Genomic DNA, 22,010 nt, shown 5'->3' with positions numbered 1-22,010 from the left:
AGGGTTGTCAGCCTCCAGGTGGTGCCTGGAGATCCCCTGGAATTACTCCAGACTTCAGAAATCTCCCCTGGAGAGTTAGCAGAGTTTAAATATGCAAAGGAAGTGTAGTACTGACTGTTTAGAGAAAAATAAGTAGGTTTATTATAGAAGAACAAACTGTTGTAGAACATACCGAGAGAAAGCCTAAACGACCCAGTGTCTGCTGTAAAAGGAACAAAGAACAAGAGGAACCTTTACAGAAGAAGGAAGTCTTCAGCAGAGCCAATTAGGAGACAGGAAGGACACAATTTGAAATTGTGGGCAGTCCCTAATCTAGTTATTGTTCTCTCTGTCCAGACTAGTGTTGCCCAGTCTCCAGGTGGGGCCTGGAGATCTCCCAGAACTACAAGTGACCTCCGGACTAGAGAGGTCAGATCCCTTGGAGAAAATGGCAGCTCTGGAGGGTGTGTTCTGTGTCATAACATCTCTCCTGAGCTCCTACTTTCCCAAACTCTGCCCAACCCTCAAATCTCCAGGAATTTCCCAAACCCAGAGTTGGCAACCCTACAGGTTAGGTGATGCTGATGTGCAAATGGTCTTACCCAGTCTTGAATTCCTCCACCAGCTGCTGAATGGAAGCTTCTTCACTGGTTAGATGGTCTCTTTCACTTAATAAGCAGTCAAGCTGCTTTTTCATGTTGCTGATGAAATTCTCATAGTATGGTTCAAGGTTCTTCCTCGCTGGCAGGGCACACTCTTGTAAAAGTCTCCACTTGGTGTCAAGAACTTTGTTCTGCTGCTCCAGGTATCGGACCTGATTTTTAAAGAAATTATGATATAACAGGAATTTTAATAAGAAAATAGAGTCAAGAAGAAGAGATTGGATTTATACCCCGCCCTTCACTACCCAAGGGAGTCTCAGAGCGGCTTACAAACTCCTTTCCCTTCCCCTCCCCACAACAGACACCCTGTGAGGTGGGTGGGGCTGAGAGAGAAACTGCTCTTTTTCAAGGACAGCTGTGCCAGAACTATGGCTTGCCCAAGGTCATCCAGCAGGTGCAAGTGGAGGAGTGGGGAATCAAACCCAGTTCTCCCAGATTAGAGTCTGCGCACTTAACCACTATACCAAACTGGCTTTCAAAACAGACATTTTAAATATTTTGCTTGTTTTTCAGTCTGATGTGCATCTCTGCAAGGAGTGGACATCACACTGAGCCACATTATGCCTCGTCAAACACACTACTACTGCATTTCTAAGAAGGAAAAGTGTTCTTAGAGTCAAAAGAGCAAGACACCTAGAATCAGCAGGTGAATATTAAAACCTAGCACAGTGTCATAATGAATTTTTGTTTTGAGGTTAATTTATTAATTTAGCAGAAATTATTATTAAGATGTGCATGCAAATTTCTTCTGTGCATTGTATGGGAGGAGAGGGTCCCCATTAATTTCACAGGGAATAATTTATACATGCTGAAATTAATGGGAAAATGGTATCAGGCAGGGAAGATCCATATATAGAGTGGAATTTCCTATAATCAGAATTGTCTATTACACCAGGGCACCTGGGTGTGCCCATATCTGTTCTACAATGAATCTACACACACCATGTTGAGACTGCATATCAGATTTTGTGTATGCAGTGACTCTGCTTTTGCAGCAAGATGAGCGCTTACTTGTTCTTCATATGTGGCAGTATACACATTTGAATAATTTTTCTACACAGTGATGACTGACATGTGGGAAGCAGCTCTGGGAAACATAGCTTTATGAATTAAGTGAGCAAAGAAACTGCTCTAGTCAAAATCCTAGTTTAATCAATTGGGCTTGCTGCCAGAAAAGTGTTCTTAGGATTGCACTGCCAATCAAATAACCATCTAGCAAAGGACCAAGGTGATGCATTCTTTATGAGTACAATCGGATCTGAACTGAATCTGCAATAAATACAAATGATAACAAGATCCAAGTCATACAGCAAAGATCTCTACTAAACAAAACAATGCAGTGGGGCTACAGCTGAACAACTGGAAAAGAATGCATACCAACATGAAAAACTTTGAAGGGGGAAAAAAGTTAGTGTAGGCTAGGGTTTCCAGCCTCCAGGTGGGGCCTGGGGATCTCCCCGCTCGTACAGCTGATCTCCAGCTGACAGAGATCAGCTCCCCTGGAGAAAATGGCTGCTTTGAAGAGTGGACTCTATGACATTGCACCAGGCTGAGGCCCCTCCCCAAACCCCACCCTCTCCAGGATCCACCCCCAAAATCTCCAGGTATTTTCCAACCCAGACCTGGCAACCCTAGGGTAGGCAGAGAACTGTCTAAGACAACAGAACTCTCTAAGCTCTGACGTACCATACAGAAGAAAGGCTTACAAAGGCAGAAGACATTGAATTGAATTAGCTGCCTTGGTGGCCCTTGTGCGAGAAAAAAAGGAGATATAACTTTTGTAAAACAAAAATAGAATAAATGGCTGTATAAAGAGGGGGAATACATAACAATGAACTTTGCAATATACAACAGATACTATCCCTTATGTAAACAGCCTCTGGAACTGATCCATTATACTACAGTTCCTTTTTTCCCCTCAAAACAATTTATTAGTATTTTCCAACCCAGACCTGGCAACCCTAGGGTAGGCAGAGAACTGTCTAAGACAACAGAACTCTCTAAGCTCTGACGTACCATACAGAAGAAAGGCTTACAAAGGCAGAAGACATTGAATTGAATTAGCTGCCTTGGTGGCCCTTGTGCGAGAAAAAACGGAGATATAACTTTTGTAAAACAAAAATAGAATAAATGGCTGTATAAAGAGGGGGAATACATAACAATGAACTTTGCAATATACAGCAGATACTATCCCTTATGTAAACAACCTCCTGAGCTGACCCATTACACTACAGTTCTGATCCCTTTCTAAGAATGCCCTTCTGAACATTTCTGGAGAGCGATCCTAAGCAGAGCTGCTCAGAATCCGACTCAGGCCTGTTCAATGGGGCTCACTCCCAGAAAAGTGTTCTTAGGACTGCACTGCAGATGTTGCATTGGGAATACCTCTTTGTTCCTCAACTCACCCCTCTCCAATTTAACAATACCCAAAATGTAATATATTTGACAGCACTATATATTAAAATATTTGCAAGCAAATCTCAACTATAACATCTGTGCATAATCCATGTGCAAAAAAGAATAACGCAAAGCAAATCCGCATGGCTTGGTTGTATATTGATTTTGTGGTGCCAGTGGTGGCATCAGGATTTGTATTAGAAACATGTGGCTTTTGTGGTAGTCCCGGCCCTTTTTTTGTTTGCTTGTTTCATTTCAAACGAAGCAGAATCTTAGAACTCTTTGCTTGCTCACCTTATCAATGAAGCAGGCAAACTGGTCATTCAGGGTCTTCATCTCTTCCCTCTCGTGGTTCCGTGCTTCCTGCTCCTGTGGGTCAACTCCCACATGGAGGGGCTTCAGGAGCTTCTCGTTGATGGTGACTCCTCGGATGCCGTCACCTCTGAAGTTGGAATATCCTCCGCCAAGCCCTCCATTTCCGATATGACCCATCCTGCCACCAAAACCCATAGTACCATAACCCATATGACCATAACCATAAGCACCGTAGGCACTATAACATCCAGAACCGGAACCGCCATAGCCACCGTAAGAAATTCTTCCGCTTCCACCCAGATTGGAAAGACTTTGGCTGCCGAAGCAACGGACCCCGTATTCGTTTCCGATAGGATGGCCTACAGAGGCCACGTAGGTTCTGTGCCCACCTAGTCCACCCATGGCAGATGCAGAACTGAATCCCCTTCCTCCAAAGAAGGACATCCCAGCGGATATCTGTTGTGCCATTGTGACCTGCCCAGCGTCAAAATAGGTGGTTCCAAGGAGGCAGGTGCGGCAGAAACAAAGGAGAGAGCAGCCCTCTGGCAGGAGACCTCAGAGTCAACGTTTATATACCGTTGATGAGCTGAGCTTGATTGGTTTACAGTTTTAATTTAGAGTTTTCCCCGGGTTTGGCCTACCTCAGGGCAATTACAAATGCTTTTCAATCTGCAAAACATCATAGTAAATATAAACCTATGAAATAATGAGAAATTTAAGGGAATTGCTTTGTTTGCAAGCTTCGTTTGACCGATATTGTGCTTGAAATTCATTCCCGTGGCTTGCCTTAATTATAAAGTAGAAAGTTATAGAAGGGAGTACTACACTTCTGCCGGCCACAATGGATACGCTGTGAAGGCACACGTGTTCTGCAGGAGGGCAAGTTAAAACTGTGGTTTTGGGATCCTCTTTAAGCATCCCTGTCACTTCACCCAGCCAACATGGCCCCACATTTGCTCCTCTTATCCTCTTGAATGAATCATGGGAGTCTCACCCATGCAAAGGGATGTTTCCCAAAAATGCCACGTGCCCCTTACAGTGCACAAAGAACTCTGGAGAGAGGCAGCCAGTTTACTCCTACCTGGCACCATTTTGTTTCCCCATTCACTTGAAAGGAAGGAATGCATGTCCAAGGCATCCATCATCAAAATCAATGGGGAATCTCCTGCACACTAGGGCTGCCAAGTCCCCCCGGGGGCGGATTTCCCCCTGTTTTGGAGGCCTGATTTCCGCCGCCACGGAATCGGGCCCCGGGGGAAACCCCACCCCGGCGTGCGCGTCACCCGGAGGTGACGTGGTGACGCCGGGCACGCTGGGGGCGGGGCCACAGCCATCTGAGGGGGAAACTCTATGTTTAAATCCCCCCGAAACTAAGAGAGCGTCCCCTGCGCATGCGCAGGGGACGGGAGGCCAGGACAAGCCTTGGCTGGCTGGCTGGCAGGCTGGCGGGCTTTCCCCTTCAGATGGCTGTGGCCCCGCCCCCAGTATGCTCGGTGTCATCACGTCACCTCTGGGTGACGTGCATGCGGCGCGCGTGCGCACGCAATAGGCGCCGTCCGGGAGCCTCCCGCCGCGGGGCGAAAACAACTTGGCAACCCTACTGCACACAAAAACTCTGTGTGTACATCTGAGAACAACATTCCAATAAATAAATGTAACTAATTAATTAAACTCACATTAAAAAGGTTGGAGAGAGGAAGAAAGTCCCTTTACCCGTTGCGATGTTGGATCTTTCCTACCCCACCACCCCACTCTGCAATGGGGAACATCTGGGGGGGGGGTATAGCATCCACAGACAAAAGCTATTTTTTAAAAAGCATAATCCGTTGGTTGGGGAGGGACAGCAGCATGGCTTGGGCCGATCTTGTCAGATTTTGGAAGCTAAGCAGGGCTGGTATGTGGGGGGAGCCCCCCCCCCCCAAGGAAGATTCTGCAGAGGAAGGCAGTGGCCAACCACCTCTGCTTCTCACTTGTCTTGAAAGCCCCTTGCCGGAGTCCCCATAAGTCAGTTGCGACTTGACAGCACTTATGTACCTAATCAGTTGTGAGATGCAAAGAAACGACAAAAGAATGTTTGCTGCAGTGGGATTAATTGTGGGGGTTTTTGTTTGTTTGTTTACCCATTTAAAGAAGCGATTCTTTGCCATGAGAAGCAAAGTGGGACAATTGCTTTGTTTGTGTGCAGAGGGATTGTTGGTCTGTACTCACAGGGTGGGATACAACTATCTACTTGTGCAGGCTCTTTGCCCCATTGCCCAGGGTCTTGGGACCTACATGGGCCAGTTGACACATAGATAGGGTGACCAACTTGCCAGGTCCATGGGACCAGCGGGTGGGGGATGGGGGTGAACTTCCTGGGAGTGCTGAAGGAAGAAGCCGGAAATAAACATGACATGCCTACATCACCTGGAAGTGATGTCGGCATGTCAGGGACGTCAGGGGAGCTGCTCTGGTTTGTGGACAAAACCTCTAGGGTAGAATTAGCTTCTATTAGCCCCCAAACCAGAGCATCAACCCCCCCCCCCAATGACACTGATGTGCCTACATCACTTCCGGGTGATGTAGACATGTCATGTTTATTTTCAGCTTCTTGCCTGTTTGGGGGGGGTATTGGGGGAGAGGAGTACCAGAAACCAGGGGACCCCCACTGAGGGGTCTGGTATCCCTACACCTAGATCAGTGGATTGCAGTGAGGAAAGGGACAAAATTGCTCCCTTCTCCCTCTTCTGCCACCAGACTGCTGAAAAAGAGGCCAGATGACCAGTTTTACCTCTCCCCTCCCTGCTGTCCACTAGCCCACATGGATATTACTCCACATGGGCCCTGTGATCCCAGGAATCAATTTCCTCATGGTTGGGACTGGAGGGAGAAAGCAAGAAAGATCCACAACCATCAGTTCCTTCTGCTGATGGTCTGCTTGATCCACACCATAGTATCAGCACATCTACCACGACACTGTGATGCTATAGCATCATTATATGTATGTACTTATACAAATAGATGCAAAGCAACCCTAGAATATCAGACCAACTACCTTGTGCTTCATTGCAGCATACCTTTCCTGGATTTGATGGCTGGCATAAGCTCTTTCTTTCACAAGCCATTTATTCATTATTAGAGCACTTTGCAAAAAAAATGCTTTTTATTTACAGCCACGACAAACGCTAAGGGGGCAAATAAGTCATCAGCAACTTGAAAGGAGGGAAAATTAAAACATAAGTCATTTCCCCCTTCTAGCTTGCTCTTTGGGATATTATTGCAGGTGACTTATGGGTGTGGACTTTGGATGGAGGGCAGGAGGTGGAAGAAAGGAAAAGGGATAACACGCTTTTGATGTTGAGACACAATATGAAAAGTGTTATCATCTTGCCAGAAGGAAAATACAGCACCTTTCAGTATATGGTTGTTCCATTATGCTTTGATGACAGGAATTTTGGCTTGAGTCGCTATAAACATTACTCTCATCTTACCTTTCCCACACAGACAGTGGTTAAAAGCAAAACTTCCTTGTCAGCATTACACACATTAACATTTAGTTAAATACTATTAATTTAGTTATCTAGCGTTTGACACTGTGGGTTGTAGGCGTCCTGTGCATGCTCTCAATTACTTACCTATCCCTTCATCGGGAAGCAGTTTTTTGCCTGAGTTCAGCAGCACATGGTACATCATTTGGCCAGATAAATCAGAGGCATTGTTGGGGTTGGGAAGACAGTAAGAGACGCTGAAAGAATGGATGAATAAACTCCCTTAATAGCTTCATTTTAAATCCACGTTAATAAACAAATTATGTTAGTTGTAGTCTGTTACAACCAGAGATGTAAAGAATGACGTGATGATATATTTTTTGACACTGATAGATGTTAGGTTTTAAAATCTCCTCCCTTGGTTTACAAGCCATGTACACAAAAGCTGCAGACACATTTTGGCCCCCACACCTTGAAATGAGAGACACTTGATACCAAAGATTTGTTTGTTTGTCCTTTTCCTCAACGGGACCCAAGCCTAATATGGGTTTGACTATATATTTTAATGGGCATAACATTTAGAATTTATAGTGCTAGTTACCACTCCCTCCCTCCCTCCCTCCCTTCTGTTCCTCTAGTGGGGAACCAAACTGGCTTACAACATTGCTCTCTGCTCTCATTTATCATCACAACAGCCCTGTAGGGTAGGTCATGCCTAACCCAGTGAGCTTCCATGGCAGAGTTTGGTATAGTGGTTAAGTGCACGGACTCTAATCTGGGAGAACCGGCTTTGATTCCCCACTCCTCCACTTGCAGCTGCTGGATGACCTTGGGCAAGCCGTAGTTCTGACAAGAGCTGTCCTTGAAAGAGCAGTTTCTGTCAGAGCTCTCTCAGCCCCACCTACCTCACTGGGTATCTGTTGTGGGGAGGGGAAGGGGAAGGAGATTGCAAGCTGCTCTGAGTGAAGGGTGGGGTGTAAATCCAATCTCTTCCCTTCTTCTTCAGTGGGGATTCAAACCTGGGTCTCCAAGATCCTACCCCACCTGAACCACTGCACCATGGTAGCTCTCCAGCCTCATTCTAAAACAATACCCAGAGAAAGAGTCACTATAAGGGGGAAATGGAAATCTGCAGCAGGTATCAACACAGGTAAGCACAGGGACCTGTGCCTTGACATACACAGACCCTCTTAATCCACATACCCATTTTGAAATGCCACGGGACAGGAAGCTGTGCAGACCATATGAATTATGTAGTTGTTGTTAGTAGTATATTTGGCAAACAGCCTGAAGCACCTAAAGATGGAGTTTTTATAAACCAGCCACTCATTGGCCGGGTAGGTGGGGAGGGAGGACTCCCTTCAGTGCCGATCAGCATTGGCAATGTTTTAGTCACTTTACTGCTTGTGAGGGGAGGAGATAACGTTTGGCATCTCTCAGCACTGTACAAGCCAGAAGAAACAAAGCCAGAAGCAACACAGGCTGAATCTGGAGCCAGGTTGGTGTTGCCTTGAAACAATAGAAGACAGCCAATGGTGCAGTGATTAGAGTGCTGGAGTAGGATCTGAGAGTCCTGGGTTCAAATCTGCATTCTGCCATGGAAGCTCACTAGATGACCATGGGCCAGTCATTCTCTCTCAGCTCTCACATCACAGGGATGTTGTTGTGGAGATAAAATGGAAGAGGGAAAAACAATGTTTTAAGCCACTTAGGATTCCTTATTAAGGAAGAAAATAGGGCATAAAGCTCTAAACAAAGTTGAAATAAATGCCAGATGGGAAATATGGAATCTCTTTACTCTGAGGGCTTCAACTTAAGCTGAAGATCTTTAGGTTTTCAAATAAGAATATCTTCCATTTAGTCCCATCAGTTGTGATAACATGGAATTTTGATGGACTTTCTAGTTGATGAGGTAATATCAAAAAATGTTCATGAAATCATTCAGCTTCTGTGAGAGACATAAATCATTTGGCATAGGAAAAGCCTCACTCACAAGTCCTTGGGACATTTTGAATGGGCAAGAGACTTAACAATGGGGTTCACCAAAACAGAGTGGGGAAAACACACTGATATGAACTGAAAATTGTTTTTATGATTAGAAAGTGATAAATAACTTGTTAATGGATATGTTCAGACAAGAGAGCCAGATCTTTGTTCATAGATTACAGCAGCTGAAAACAACACATTGACTTAGATCCACCAGAAACTACAGTGGATGGAAAGGATTTCGGTCAATGGAATGCAACTTTTTCATCTCACCTTCTTGCTGCAGCACAAAATGCCCCCTGAAAATCTTCTCAGGGAAACATCAAGTACAGCATCGGGAAGGGGGGGAATGGAAATCTGTAGCAGATATCGACACAAGTAAGTACAGGGGCTTGTGCCTTGACATACACAGATTCCCTTAATCTATATATCTGTCAACATGGCCCCATCTGTGGGTATGTAAATCTGCAGATGGGAGCCATATAGACACAAAAGAGATATTTGTACAAACATGAAAGGAGAGCTAGGCTGCAATCACACACACTAAATAATCCACTTTCAATGCACTTTCCAACTGGGTTTTACTGTGTGAACTGGCAAAATCCTATTGGAAAGTGGATGGAAAGTAGATCATTTTGTGTGTTTGATCACAGCCATAGGTTTGCTTCCCCACTTGTGGGTTCTGTGCAAGTCTTGTGGGTATATAGAACCAGTGCTTTTCCTGTAATGAAAGGTGGAAGGTGCACCCGCTCTAAATGGTTTGTTGTTGTTTTTGCCGTCAAGTCACAGCTGACTTGTGGAGACTCCTGGTGGGATTTTCAAGGCAAGAGATGTTCAGTGTTGGTTTGCCATTGCCTGCCTCTACATCACAACCCTGGGATTCTTTGGAGGTCTCCCATCCAAATACTAGCCAGGGCCATCCCTGCTTAGCTTCTGAGATCTGATGAGATCTGCCTTCAGCCACTGAGGTGGCTAAATTGAAGACAGGCAGGGGAAGAGGTGTAGGACCCTCCAGCCAACCCCACTGCTGAGGCAGTGACACTCCTCCCACCCCCACCAAGGCGGCACTGCTGGAAGTGAGCCAGGGATTGTACATGGGAGGGGGAATGGTAGTTGTTACTGACCCCACCACCACCAAGGCAGCAGTAATTTAGACAGGCAGGAGGAGGAGCAGAAACCCAAGCTGCGGTGGGAGCAGCATGGTGAGTAGGGGGAGGATGGAACCCCCCTTTGAGTCTTGTGGTTCCCCACTTGTGGGTCCTGTGCAAGTCTTGTGGGTATATAGAACCAGTGCTTTTCCTGTAATGAAAGGTGGAAGGTGCACCCGCTCTAAATGGTTTGTTGTTGTTTTTGCCGTCAAGTCACAGCTGACTTGTGGAGACTCCTGGTGGGATTTTCAAGGCAAGAGATGTTCAGTGTTGGTTTGCCATTGCCTGCCTCTACATCACAACCCTGGGATTCTTTGGAGGTCTCCCATCCAAATACTAGCCAGGGCCATCCCTGCTTAGCTTCTGAGATCTGATGAGATCGGGCTAGCCTGGACTATCCAGGTCAGCATCCCTAAATAGTACAGATATGTATTTAGCACATTTATATACTACCTTTGCATTAATGATCTATTTCTAAAATATGGGGAGGCCATGGGCCTATGGCCCTGCTCCCTGCAGTGTGAACCTTTCCAAATTTCAGCGTAGCATTTCAAACTCATTCTTCCCCACCCTCATCTTTGTCGCTGTGCTTGTTAATATGAGTCCACAATGAGGACGCCTCCTGCCACTTCTAGCTTGCAATTTCTTGCTTTCGAATTGCTAGGTTGGCAGGAGCTGGAACTAGAGATGGGAGCTCACTCCATCATGTGGCACCCGGGTCTCGAACTGCTGAACTACTGATCTTCCACAGCCTGCAGTTCAGTGTCTTAACCACTTGAGCCACCGCAGCTCCCCCTAAATAGTACACATATGTATTTAGCCCATTTATATACTACCTTTGCATTAATGATCTATTTCTAAAAGATGGGGAGGCCATGGGCCTATGGCCCTGCTCTCTGCAGTGTGAACCTTTCCAAATTTCAGTTTAGCATTTCAAACTCATTCTTCCCCACCCCAGTTTCATCTCATCTTTGTCAGAGTCTTGTGCTTCCCCACTTGTGGGTTCTGTGCAAGTCTTGTGGGTATATAGAACCAGTGCTTTTCCTGTAATGAAAGGTGGAAGGTGCACCCGCTCTAAATGGTTTGTTGTTGTTTTTGCCGTCAAGTCACAGCTGACTTGTGGAGACTCCTGGTGGGATTTTCAAGGCAAGAGATGTTCAGTGTTGGTTTGCCATTGCCTGCCTCTACATCACAACCCTGGGATTCTTTGGAGGTCTCCCATCCAAATACTAGCCAGGGCCATCCCTGCTTAGCTTCTGAGATCTGATGAGATCGGGCTAGCCTGGACTATCCAGGTCAGCATCCCTAAATAGTACAGATATGTATTTAGCACATTTATATACTACCTTTGCATTAATGATCTATTTCTAAAATATGGGGAGGCCATGGGCCTATGGCCCTGCTCCCTGCAGTGTGAACCTTTCCAAATTTCAGCGTAGCATTTCAAACTCATTCTTCCCCACCCTCATCTTTGTCGCTGTGCTTGTTAATATGAGTCCACAATGAGGACGCCTCCTGCCACTTCTAGAAGTGTACTGAGCAGTAATTCTTAATATCACTCATTTTCTTGTGTATGTATGTGAGAGAGAATCATGAGCAAAAGTCAACAAGACTAATTCTTCATGCTGTTTATTGGAGACCCAGCAGGCAAGTCAGAGCTTTTATCACTAATCAAAATAGTTCAAGTGGTGGTATGTTATGTTTAAAAATTATACAAGTTCATAAAGCACAGGATCATCCACTATCCATACTAAAGAGATAAAATGGAGTAGTGCAGGGCATGCAAATTTACTCATAAGCATGAAAACTGGTGAGAAATATAGGCATGTTTATTTGATTTGCATAGACCCTTTTTACAGTTGATGACCCTTCCAACTTGGTTGCTGTATTCAGGTGCACCACCCTCTGTAGGATTACCAATTGCTGGTGTGGCCTGGAGTTTTTCTGGAATTACAACTAATCTCCAGACTACAGAGATCAGTTCCCATAAATGGAAATGGCAGTAAGTAGGGCAGCCTGCATAATATACCATTGAGCCTTCCCTCTATAAAAGTCCTAGAGTGACGTCACATCTTGGCTGAGGCTCTCGAATCTCCACGAATTTCCCATCTCCAGGAATTTCCTGGAGAAGTTGGCATAACATACGGAACAACACAACAGTGATGTGGTTCTCACATTGTTGAATAAATGGGCAAAGGGGTCATAGAATAATCATAGAGAAGCTAGTCCAATGGAAAACACACCCCATCCGTATACCCTATGCTTACCCAACCTTTTCTTGAAAAGTTTCAGGGATGGAAATACAGAGGGTGACATGCTTTGAGACAGCTCCACCCACCCCCCTGCCATCCCCATCATACATTAGAAAAGAAAAATTTGCTCATACATTGGAGAACTGGCAAAGTAATAATAATTGTGACTTTTTTAACTGTAGTCCTTTGCAAAGTTTGGTTTTGAGATCCAGCTGTGAGGAATACTTTAAAAGCTGCGGGAATAATTCAGCTAAAGTTAAGTTGTATTGATTTCTACAAGGAAGTTAAGCATAGGCTTAAACATCTTTAAGACCATGACATTTGTCTGATTTTCCCCTTGAATCTTAACTGTTCTTTTAATTTAAAACAATTCTATGGAGCCTGCTAAAATTAATTTTTTACAACATGTTTCCTGAAATCTTTAAAACTAACAAAATGTATAATTTATAAGGTTAAATAAATTCAGATTGGGAGCTAATAGAGTTTCCTTGAGAAATTTGTCCCCTGAATTCATTTTAACCATACCCTTAATCTTCATTTCTTTAGGTTAAACATACTCCAGTCCTTAATATAATTCAAATCTATCATTCTTATCTCTCTCCTCTAAAACTTTTCCAATTCTCCTTAACATTCTTTGTGAATCTGTACTTATCAGAACTACTGCCACAGAAGCTAAAAATATTGTGTACAGTTCTAAATAAATCACTTCTTGGCATCCAGAGATACTCTGCAGTACAATTAAAGGGTCCTACCCCATCTATCGTTGATATCTGTGGCAAATTTTCACTGATTTTAATAGAACTATGTGGACAGCACTTGTAATTAAGAGGAAAGGGCCACGTTAAGAACAATGAGGTACTTAGCTGCTTTATGAATGTTTACAACAAGTTCCAAAGATCATAACAGATGGTACAATATGTCTTGATGGGAAAACAATGTCAAACACATTTCCCCCTTGCATTACTTTTAATATATCGTTTCCCAGCTCTTTGTAATGACCGTCACTGTGGAAATTCTGTACTTATTAATTCTGTCACAAAACATGTACAAATAGCCACAATACATTACCCTGTAAGAAAGTGCCTTTAGCAAGCTTTGGTGATGATCTCTGCCAGCTAAATTGACTATTTGCATATCAAAGGAATGCTGTTTACAAGGTATTAGCGCACAGCTTAAAGCCAGGAGCCTCGGTATCATTGTGTACAAGGGACACTGTGGCATCATATTGTGGTTTGTGGTATGCTTACAAAGCACGCCTGCTGCTCTGGGGTGTGTATCATCAACTTAGGCAGCAACTTCCATTGCAAAAGCACAAGCACAGAAGTGCATACAAAGTCATTTCACTGAACAGAAACAGGCAGGAGGAAGTATGTTGGACTGGAGCATGCCCACCTATCTATCTATCGTCAGAGCAGGAACGCAGCACTGTATGCCTTCTGGACCGGGGGTCCCCAACCCTTTTGAGCCTGCAAGCACATTTGGAATTCTGACATGGCATGGTGGACACAGCAACAAAATGGCTGCCACAGGTGGCTGAGCCAGCCACAAGATGATGGCCACCGCTGAACTTCAGAAACGCAGGATAGATCCTTGTATTATAATGGACAAGCAGCATAGCAAGTCTGGCTGGGACTGCTGAGCTGCAGATCTCCACTCTGATTTCCTTTATCTGACATTTCCTCTGATTAAGAAGCTGGTAGGTGTGGGAATGGTCTTTCCAGACTCTGCAGCAGCCTGGGATGGAGGGTGCTGGGTTGTGTCATGTGGCTGCAGAAGCCTTCACCTATATCCTAACCAATTCTGCAGAGTCCAGGTCTTAAGTTTGGGGAAAACCTCTGCCTGAGACCATGGAGAGGAATGGATAACTGATATTATTTGTACTGAGTTAGATGGGTCATTGGTCTGAGTTATTAAAAAAATGTTTCTTTTTTAAATATGTGCATGTGTGTGAGAGAGTGTGTGTGCACCTGGAAGTCCCGGTGACCTCTGGTGACTGAGCCCTACTGGATATTCAGAAAGGTGGCTGAATAAAGCCCACCCTCCCCTCCCACCTTTGGTATTTCAAGGAGGTCTCCCTTCCAAGTACTTGCCAGATTCTACCCTGCTTAGCTTCCAAGATCTGACAAGGTTGGGCTTGCCTGGGGTTTCCAGGTGAGGGCAATAAAATGGTTTCTGAGGTGAAGGGCATCTGGTTTTCACTCAGGGCAAATGATTCACACATGCTTTTTCACCACGCATTATGTTCATCTATCTCAAAATAGGTATTCAGTAGAGGGTGAGTACAGCCTACCAAGCACTGATTTAGAACAATGATAGTGCAAAGTTTGAGTCCAGTGGCATCTTTAAGACCAACAAAGTTTTATTTATTATTATGTTATGTTCGCTGACCACCACCAGGGGCCAATGAATACTTCCGAACTTGACTCTGTAGGAACTCCCAAGTCTCTCCACTTGGGAACCAATAGGACCGTGGCGGGAGATTTGAACCCACCAACAGGACCTAGGGGGTGTCCCCAGGTGTGTATATAGTTGGCCAGCCGGCCAGTAGTTGTTGTGTTTGTTGTGTACTCCGTCTCAGTGGTTTTTACATGCGTCTAACCCACTACACTTCATATTATTTACTATTATTATTTTATTTATTTTGTATGTATGCACAGGAAAGCTCATACCTTGGATAAAACTTTGTTGGTCTTAAAGGTGCCACTGGACTTAGACTTTGTTCTACTACTTCTGACCAACATGGCTGCCCACCTTCTTAGAACAATGATGGATGAACTGCACATAGAGGCTTTACATCACAAAACACAGTATTCCCTCCCTGCCATTGGATAGCTATTTGGAGTAAGATCAGAGAACATGGGTTTTGAATCCCACTCAAGCCGTTGGTGTACTGAGGTAGCCTTAGGAAAGTCACAGAGTTGGATTATGCCTACATTTCCATGGGACCATTTTGTTCATTCCGCCTTCCTCTGGCAGACCAAAACACACCCTGAAATACTGCTTTGGGTTGGGCTGGGGGCTCCTGGGGATAGCTTAAGGGGAGATTCAGAGGTCTTCTGCAGGAGGAGGGATTGGTGAAAATCTCTCCCACTCACACCAGTGGAAATCTAGATGGGATCCAAGACATAATCTCTCAGTTATGCTCCCCATATGTAAAACGGGACCACTAGCAGCCTGAGTCACAGACTTCTTGTGGAAGCAAAAAGATAACAATTGCAACACACTGTGCACTCTGAAAATGTTACCTAAAACGATTAAGAATCATAATCTTTTTTGTGCGATAGTTGATAAAATGAGTTGGATCCCACAGGTCCATTCTGCTCACAGTGCTTCTTTCCTCCTCTGGTACCAGAAAGCTCCCCATTGATGCAAGAAGTTCTTCCACCAAAAGGTTATTGCATCTATGCAAGATTTCTTGCACCAAAGGGTCAAACTCAGTGCTATCAGAATGGCACTATTTACTGTTATAAATATTATTTTCCTTTTTATTTCTAATGTCATTTTGTTTGGCCTTAGTGGCCTTGTATTAAAAAAAATAATTTAAGAATCTGCACTGCTTTTGGTTGTTGTGAAGCATTTATATCCTGTTGCCTGTGAAGAATGAGGTGCCAGAGTTACATGAATGGCCATGATGACAACATGCACCAGCCACATTACTAGTACTGTGGTGGCCACCCTCACATCTTGCTGCAACAGACGTGGCAGGCCCACCAGTTCCATAACTGGTAGCACGGAGACTCTGGGCACTTCTGGAGGCATAGCTACCACTGGTGGCGTTGCACCCACCACTTTTGCTGCACTCATCACCTCCAGGGATGCACTGCTTACCCACAGTCCTAGAAGCATATCCCACTGGGTAGCAGTCTAAATTTCCATGGGTTTGTCCCATCCTTGGACCTCCATTGTTACATTTTCCATTTCTACTGCTGAAACCTCCACTTAGAGAGCCATATCCAGGTTCACTGCCAGAGTCATCAGCTACTTTGCTTGGGGCAGGGACCACAACTGCAACAAAGAGCATTCCCAGTGATTAGAGTATAGCAAAATGAAAAACTCTGCAAGAGAATATTATATATATATTTTACCATCGGCTATTACCATTACTGACTGACACCTGTTATGGATAATACTTGGGAAATTGTTGTTTCACTGCCTGACATGCAATATCTATGTATAGAATTATTTGTATGATTTTATTCTGTTTTTAATTTTTTTTAATATATGTAATCCGCCCTGAGCCTGCCTTGGTGGGAAGGACGGGGTATAAATCTAATAGATAGATAGATGATAGATAGATGATAGATAGATGATAGAGGATGGCTGAATGCACATTTTGCATAAACAAGGTTTACATTCCAGTAGCTCCAATTAAACAATTTCAGATAGCAGGAGTACTGGGACAGACCTCAGCCTTGAATCCTGGAGAGGTTTTGCCAGGCTTGAAAATGAACCATGAGGTTGGATACACATATATCAGAATAAGATGGCTCTGTGTGTATCATTTCAGGATGCCATTTTGAATGTAACCCAATAGAAAAATTGCCCTGCAAGTAGAAAACGAGGACAGCGGGGTGGGGTGGGGTTCTGGCTCTGTTCTCTTTGTTCTGTTATTTTTCTTCTTTCTGCATTCCCCCCCCCCCCCCCTACCAACATCATTCTGTGGCTTCACATGTCCATATATAAGGTACAATATTTGGAGTTCCAAAAAGGAAACTGTATAGTTACTTACCTATATTCACAAGATTCCCAGAAATTAACCTGTTAGGGAAAATTGTTTATAAATCATGTGAAAACCCAGATTTTCTCTTATTAGATTATATTGGATTAGATTAGATAGAAGATAGCTAGCTAAACACAGATAATATTCACATTGTTAGGAAAATATTTGCAATACTTATTTACTGTATTTATTCCAAAACCGTATATGCCACTTCGCTGTTTAGAAAATTCACAAAGTGATGAACAAATTGAAATGGCAAATAAAACAAGAGAAATGGAATAAAAACAATAATGGCCAGAGTGGTGTGATGGTTAAAAGCAGCAGGCTCTAATCTGGAGAACCAGGTTTGATTCCCCACTTCTTTATATGGAGCCTGCTGGGTGATCTTGAGCCAGTCACAGTTCTCTCAGAACCCTTTCAGTCCCACCTTCCTCAAAAGGTGCCTGTTGTGGGAAGAGAAAGGGAAGGCAATGGTAAACTACTTTGAGATTCCTTAAGTCCCATTCCTTGAGATTCCCTTCAGTCCCATTCCAAGGCTGTTTGGGCCCTCCCCCCCCCTCCCCGTTTTAGATGCTGTTGCCCACAGCTACTGTGTGGCTGTAGGGAATAAAAACTGGCTCCAGGGAACTGAGACCCAACTCTTTAAAAACTGTAACATTTACTTTGTTCCACAGTATATGGAGGAATTAGTTTTGGTTTAAGAATCCCTGCCTTTTGATATATTGCACAGCAATGAACTTGAGTTTGCGGCCATATATATTCTCAGCTGGAGCTGCTGCAGTTAAATCGAAGGAGTGTATTTGTGTGGTATGTGCGTTTTTAAGTTTCTGTTTGTCAAATTTCCACTTTAGTTGTCTGCTTGAAAAAGACTTCTTTCTTGGTTCTGGCTGAAATAAAACCCTCCCCCCCCCCCATCACCTTGAATGCTACTTCAACAGTATCCCAGAATCCAGGAACTCTGGTATGTATGGCACCTGATGTCTATATTAAGAACCATAGGCATTCTGGGAAAATGACATTTCCAAGGGATTGTTGTGACACGCGATAACAGAGTTCAAGGTTCCGGGGGGGGGGCCATGGAGACGGAGAGTGAGCGAGAGATCTCCCTTCAAGGGCATGGAGAAGTATTCAGGAACCCAGCAGTGACCCTGATTATATCACAAAGAGTGCAGGAGGCTTCTGGGTTTAGAAATAGCTTGGTTTGCTGGGGCCAGGTTTGAATCAAGGCAGGTGTCCGTTGTGTGCGCACACAGGGAATTTGCAGATCACTTCTGTATGAAATGATCCTTTTTTAAAAAAAAAACTATATGGGAATGTTCAAATATGCAATTCTTCATCTGCTGGCTTCAGTAGTCCAGTCCCATTTTTGGCTGAACTGTTTTTGAGTCAGATCTTTGCTAGTGGTTTCAGATGAATTGACCCAAACACTTCCATACTGAAAGCCAAACTAAAGGCTAGTTTTTTTCACAAGTTTGCCATGGGGATTTGCAGACATACAGCAGCTGTGAGTCCCCATGGCAACTCATGAGTAAAAAGCACAGCTGGGCTCAATTCTAATCAGGACAGTGGTGCCCAGAGAAAAGGGGCTCCTGCCTCTGCCTCTTTGCCATTTTCAGCTGCTAAAATGACACAGGGGCTGCGGAGGGGGGGATGGTACTTATTTGTCCTGTCAGGAGGCTGCACATGCAAACACTCCGTGCATATGTAGCCTCCCAACAAGGTGAATAAGGCCTGACCCCACAGTCCCCTGGTCGTTTCAGCTGGTGAAATCAGCACAGGGGGAGGCAGGAGCCCTTGCTTCCCCCATGCCACTGCCTACAGTATGGCTGCAAGAGAGCCAGTTTGGTGTAGTGGTTAAGAGCAGCAGACTCTAATCCAGAGAACCAGGTTCAAGTCCCCACTCCTCCATGTGAAGCCAGCTGGGAGACCTTGGACCAGTCAGAGTTCTTTTGGAGTTCTCTCAGCCCCTAAAAACAATCCTTGCGGCTCACAATCTTTGGGTCTCCTGGCCATTTAATTAATTAATTAGTATGGCTGTGAGTCCCCATGGCAGAATGTGTAAGAAAAGTACCACCTAGTTTGGCTCTGAGTAGTGACCTCTAAAAGTAGAAGATTAATACCTGTTTTCTTCTCCCTCCAGCAATGAATTATATGTCGCTATTTCAATATCTAGGGCCAGCTTGTCATTGAGAAGCTCCTGATAGTTCCTCAACATGCATGCCAGCTCATCCTTGGATTTATGCAGGGCGCTGTGGAGCTTATCCAGATTCTCCTGGGCATCCTTCAGAGTCAAATCGCCGTGATACTCGGTATCAAAAACAGTCGACTGCAAAGACGCGACCTGCCAGTGGATTAAGCACAATAAGTACTTTCTCTCAGGCACTGGCACGTAAAACTTATGTGAGCCGCCCTGAGCCCGTCTGCGGGGAGGGCAGGATATAAATCCAAGAATAAATAAATAAAAACTAGTCGTTCATCCCTCTAAATTCACTCAGGATAAAATTCAAACAGTGTTGGAGATCTTGAGATGCCATTCAAAACCAGCGCCGTCTGAGTGCGAGAATGTTTCTGCATCCCTGTCTGAGAATTTGTGTGAATGTTCTCCCTGCTTCAAATGCATTTTAGCACTAATGATGACGGGATCGTGGCAGCCAGCTGCTCCTCAGTTTGAAGGAGAAGTTAACAGGGATTTGGCCGAGCCTTGCCTATTCTGTTTGCGTGAACATTTGACTGTTACCAAAGCAACAGAAAAGGAGAAGACAATTCAGAAGTTCTTTAATGCAAAGCTCATTTTACCCTAGCTTTTGGAGAGCATGGGATATTATGGCATATCTAAGGATGACATCAGGGCACCACAGGATTCTCAGTCATCCCTCCACAATTCCCTTCTCCTGTGCTATACCCAGGGGTCATTTCCTGCAGGAGCGCACAGGAGCAGAGCTCCGGCAGTAAGGAGCTCAGGGAGCGGGCATATATAACAAGCCCCACCCCCTGCTCCCAGCAGCCCTCAGTAGGGTCACAAGGAGCAAGAAGCAGCCAGAGAGCCCCCCCCTCTGGCCACCTTCAGGTACAAGCTCTGACAAGTCACCCCCCCTCTGTGAGGGCAGATCTGCACATTCCCCCCCCCCAATAGCTAGCAATCCAAAACAGTCCAGTGGAGCCTGAGCGATGGGTGTTGCCTTCTGACACACTTCCGGTGATGTCAGGGGGTGTGGCATATGCAAAAAGTTATGCTAATGAGCTCCTGCACCTCTTTTTCTACTAAATGACCCCTAACTATACCATCCCCACAACTGTCCTCCTGATGGGTAATGGTGGTAGTGGAAATCAGCCCTCCATTCTTCTTCTGTTCTCCTTTTCTCTTTTTTATTTCCACTCCTAGTTGTTGGAATAGATAAAATCCATAGCATTCAATGCATTCCAGAAAACATACATCTCAAACATTCAAAGAACTACATTTCCCAGAATGCAGAAGGCACTACAGATGGTGTTCTGCTAACTGTACAAGACTGTCACATCTGGGAACACCCCCCCCCCAAATGTACATAGTAAGGCTAAAGGGTTTTGCCTCTCTTTACCTGCTTCTTGACTTTTTCCAGATCACAGAGCAGTCTCTGTGTTATTCGGCTCAGTTCTGCAACCTCTCGTTTGCTGTTCTTCAGATCATCATTAATTTGATGTCTTCGGTTCTGAAGTTCCTGAAACTAAATGCTCATAAGAAGGGGGGATTATTATTATTATTATTATTATTATTATTATTATTATTATTATTATTATTATTATTATTATTATTATTATTGCCAGTGTGGTGTAGTGGTTAAGAGTGCTGGACTTTTATCTGGCCTGGGTTCAAATCCCCACTTGTGCCATGGAAGCTTGCTGGGTGACCTTGTGCCCGTCACACATTCTCAGTCTAACCTCCTTCACAGGGTTGTTGTGAGAATAAAATAGAGGAGAGGAGAATGATGGAAGCCACTTTGGGTCCCCACTGGAGAGAAAGGCAGGATACAAATAAAGTAAACAAATAACAATAGATAAATAAAAAATTAGTCACATTTGTATCCTGCCTTCCTCCAAGGAACTCAGCTTCATGTACATGGGGTTTATCGTACTTTTTATAAAGTATAATACCCAAGAATCCACACTGTAGTTTTCTTTTCAGAGACAGTGGTTTAGATCCAGCAGTGAGCAAGCAGAAACATACGCGCAACTTCTAGTACTTTCCTACTATATATTATAGTGCTCCAAAACTGGTTGCACAAGATTTTGTGCAAGCGGAAATACAATAATTCTGAGTTAGCATAGGCAACTACTGTGGTCTTTTTCTTGTATGTCCACTTGGTCAAGAGCTCTGGCATAAGAGGAAATTTTGTCCTGGATCCATCCCATAATCTGCAACTGTTCCCATGATTGCATTCTGGCAAATAGGAGTTATGGGAAAGGATAAGACATGAGACCAATGATTCCTCTAAGCTGTGGAGTCTTGTGAGCAAAAATTCTACTTTGTGAGCTACTGGCATTAAAGCTGTGAGCAAACAATTTGACTACTGCATAAATTAGTTTGCGTTGGAGCCATCCTTCCTGAGCTAAGACAAAAATGTGTGAGCTGGAAGCTAAAAAAAAGTGAGCTAGCTCACACTAACTCAGCTTAGAGGGAACACTGCATAGGACCAACAATTCCAGAAGGGGAATCTCTGTTTCAGCATGGTTTACTTCATTGCATAGTTGGCATACAGTGGCCACCACCACAGCCATTTTGTGTTGTAGGAATCCCACTGTGAGAATCATCCCTGATGGGAATATGTGTTTGGAAGGGGTATGAGCTGGACTGTGTGTAGGGGTGTGTGACTAAGTGAAAAAAGAAAATTCTTCTTAGTTTAAGATGCACAGCCTTCCTTCCTTCCTTCCTTCCTTCCTTCCTTCCTTCCTTCCTTCCTTCCTTCCTTCCTTCCTTCCTTCCTTCCTTCCTTCCTTCCATTTCACTGTCTACTCTGTTTTTACCCCTCTCTGAGATACAGTATCGGGAAATATGGTAATTGCTAAATACTCTTAACTATAACAATACAAGGTAATTGTGAAGATAA

General features: G+C 44.3%; 2 protein-coding genes across 2 annotated transcripts in view; both read right to left on the bottom strand.

Moving 5' to 3' along the window:
- The window catches only part of LOC107125606 (keratin, type II cytoskeletal 1-like), a 22,207-nt gene extending 18,324 nt beyond the window's left edge, over nt 1-3,883 (bottom strand). Inside the window, exons 1-2 of the mRNA XM_015429037.1 lie at nt 3,333-3,883; nt 582-793 (exon numbers count right to left, since the gene is read on the bottom strand). Of these exons, the coding sequence (XP_015284523.1) occupies nt 582-793; nt 3,333-3,821 (701 nt within the window). The 5' untranslated portion in view covers nt 3,822-3,883. The remainder of the gene's footprint in view (nt 1-581; nt 794-3,332) is intronic.
- A 15,156-nt stretch (nt 3,884-19,039) lies between these two features.
- LOC107125605 (keratin, type II cytoskeletal 4-like) overlaps nt 19,040-22,010 on the bottom strand; it is a 16,388-nt gene continuing 13,417 nt past the window's right edge. Inside the window, exons 6-7 of the mRNA XM_015429036.1 lie at nt 20,505-20,630; nt 19,040-19,267 (exon numbers count right to left, since the gene is read on the bottom strand). Of these exons, the coding sequence (XP_015284522.1) occupies nt 19,040-19,267; nt 20,505-20,630 (354 nt within the window). The remainder of the gene's footprint in view (nt 19,268-20,504; nt 20,631-22,010) is intronic.

This window comes from Gekko japonicus, unplaced genomic scaffold (genome assembly GCF_001447785.1).
Source record: "Gekko japonicus isolate JY-2015 unplaced genomic scaffold, Gekko_japonicus_V1.1 scaffold1579, whole genome shotgun sequence".
NCBI classification, from domain to species: Eukaryota; Metazoa; Chordata; class Lepidosauria; order Squamata; family Gekkonidae; genus Gekko; species Gekko japonicus.
Note: the sequence above shows the minus strand (reverse complement) of the source record. Positions and strands in the feature narration are given on the sequence as shown.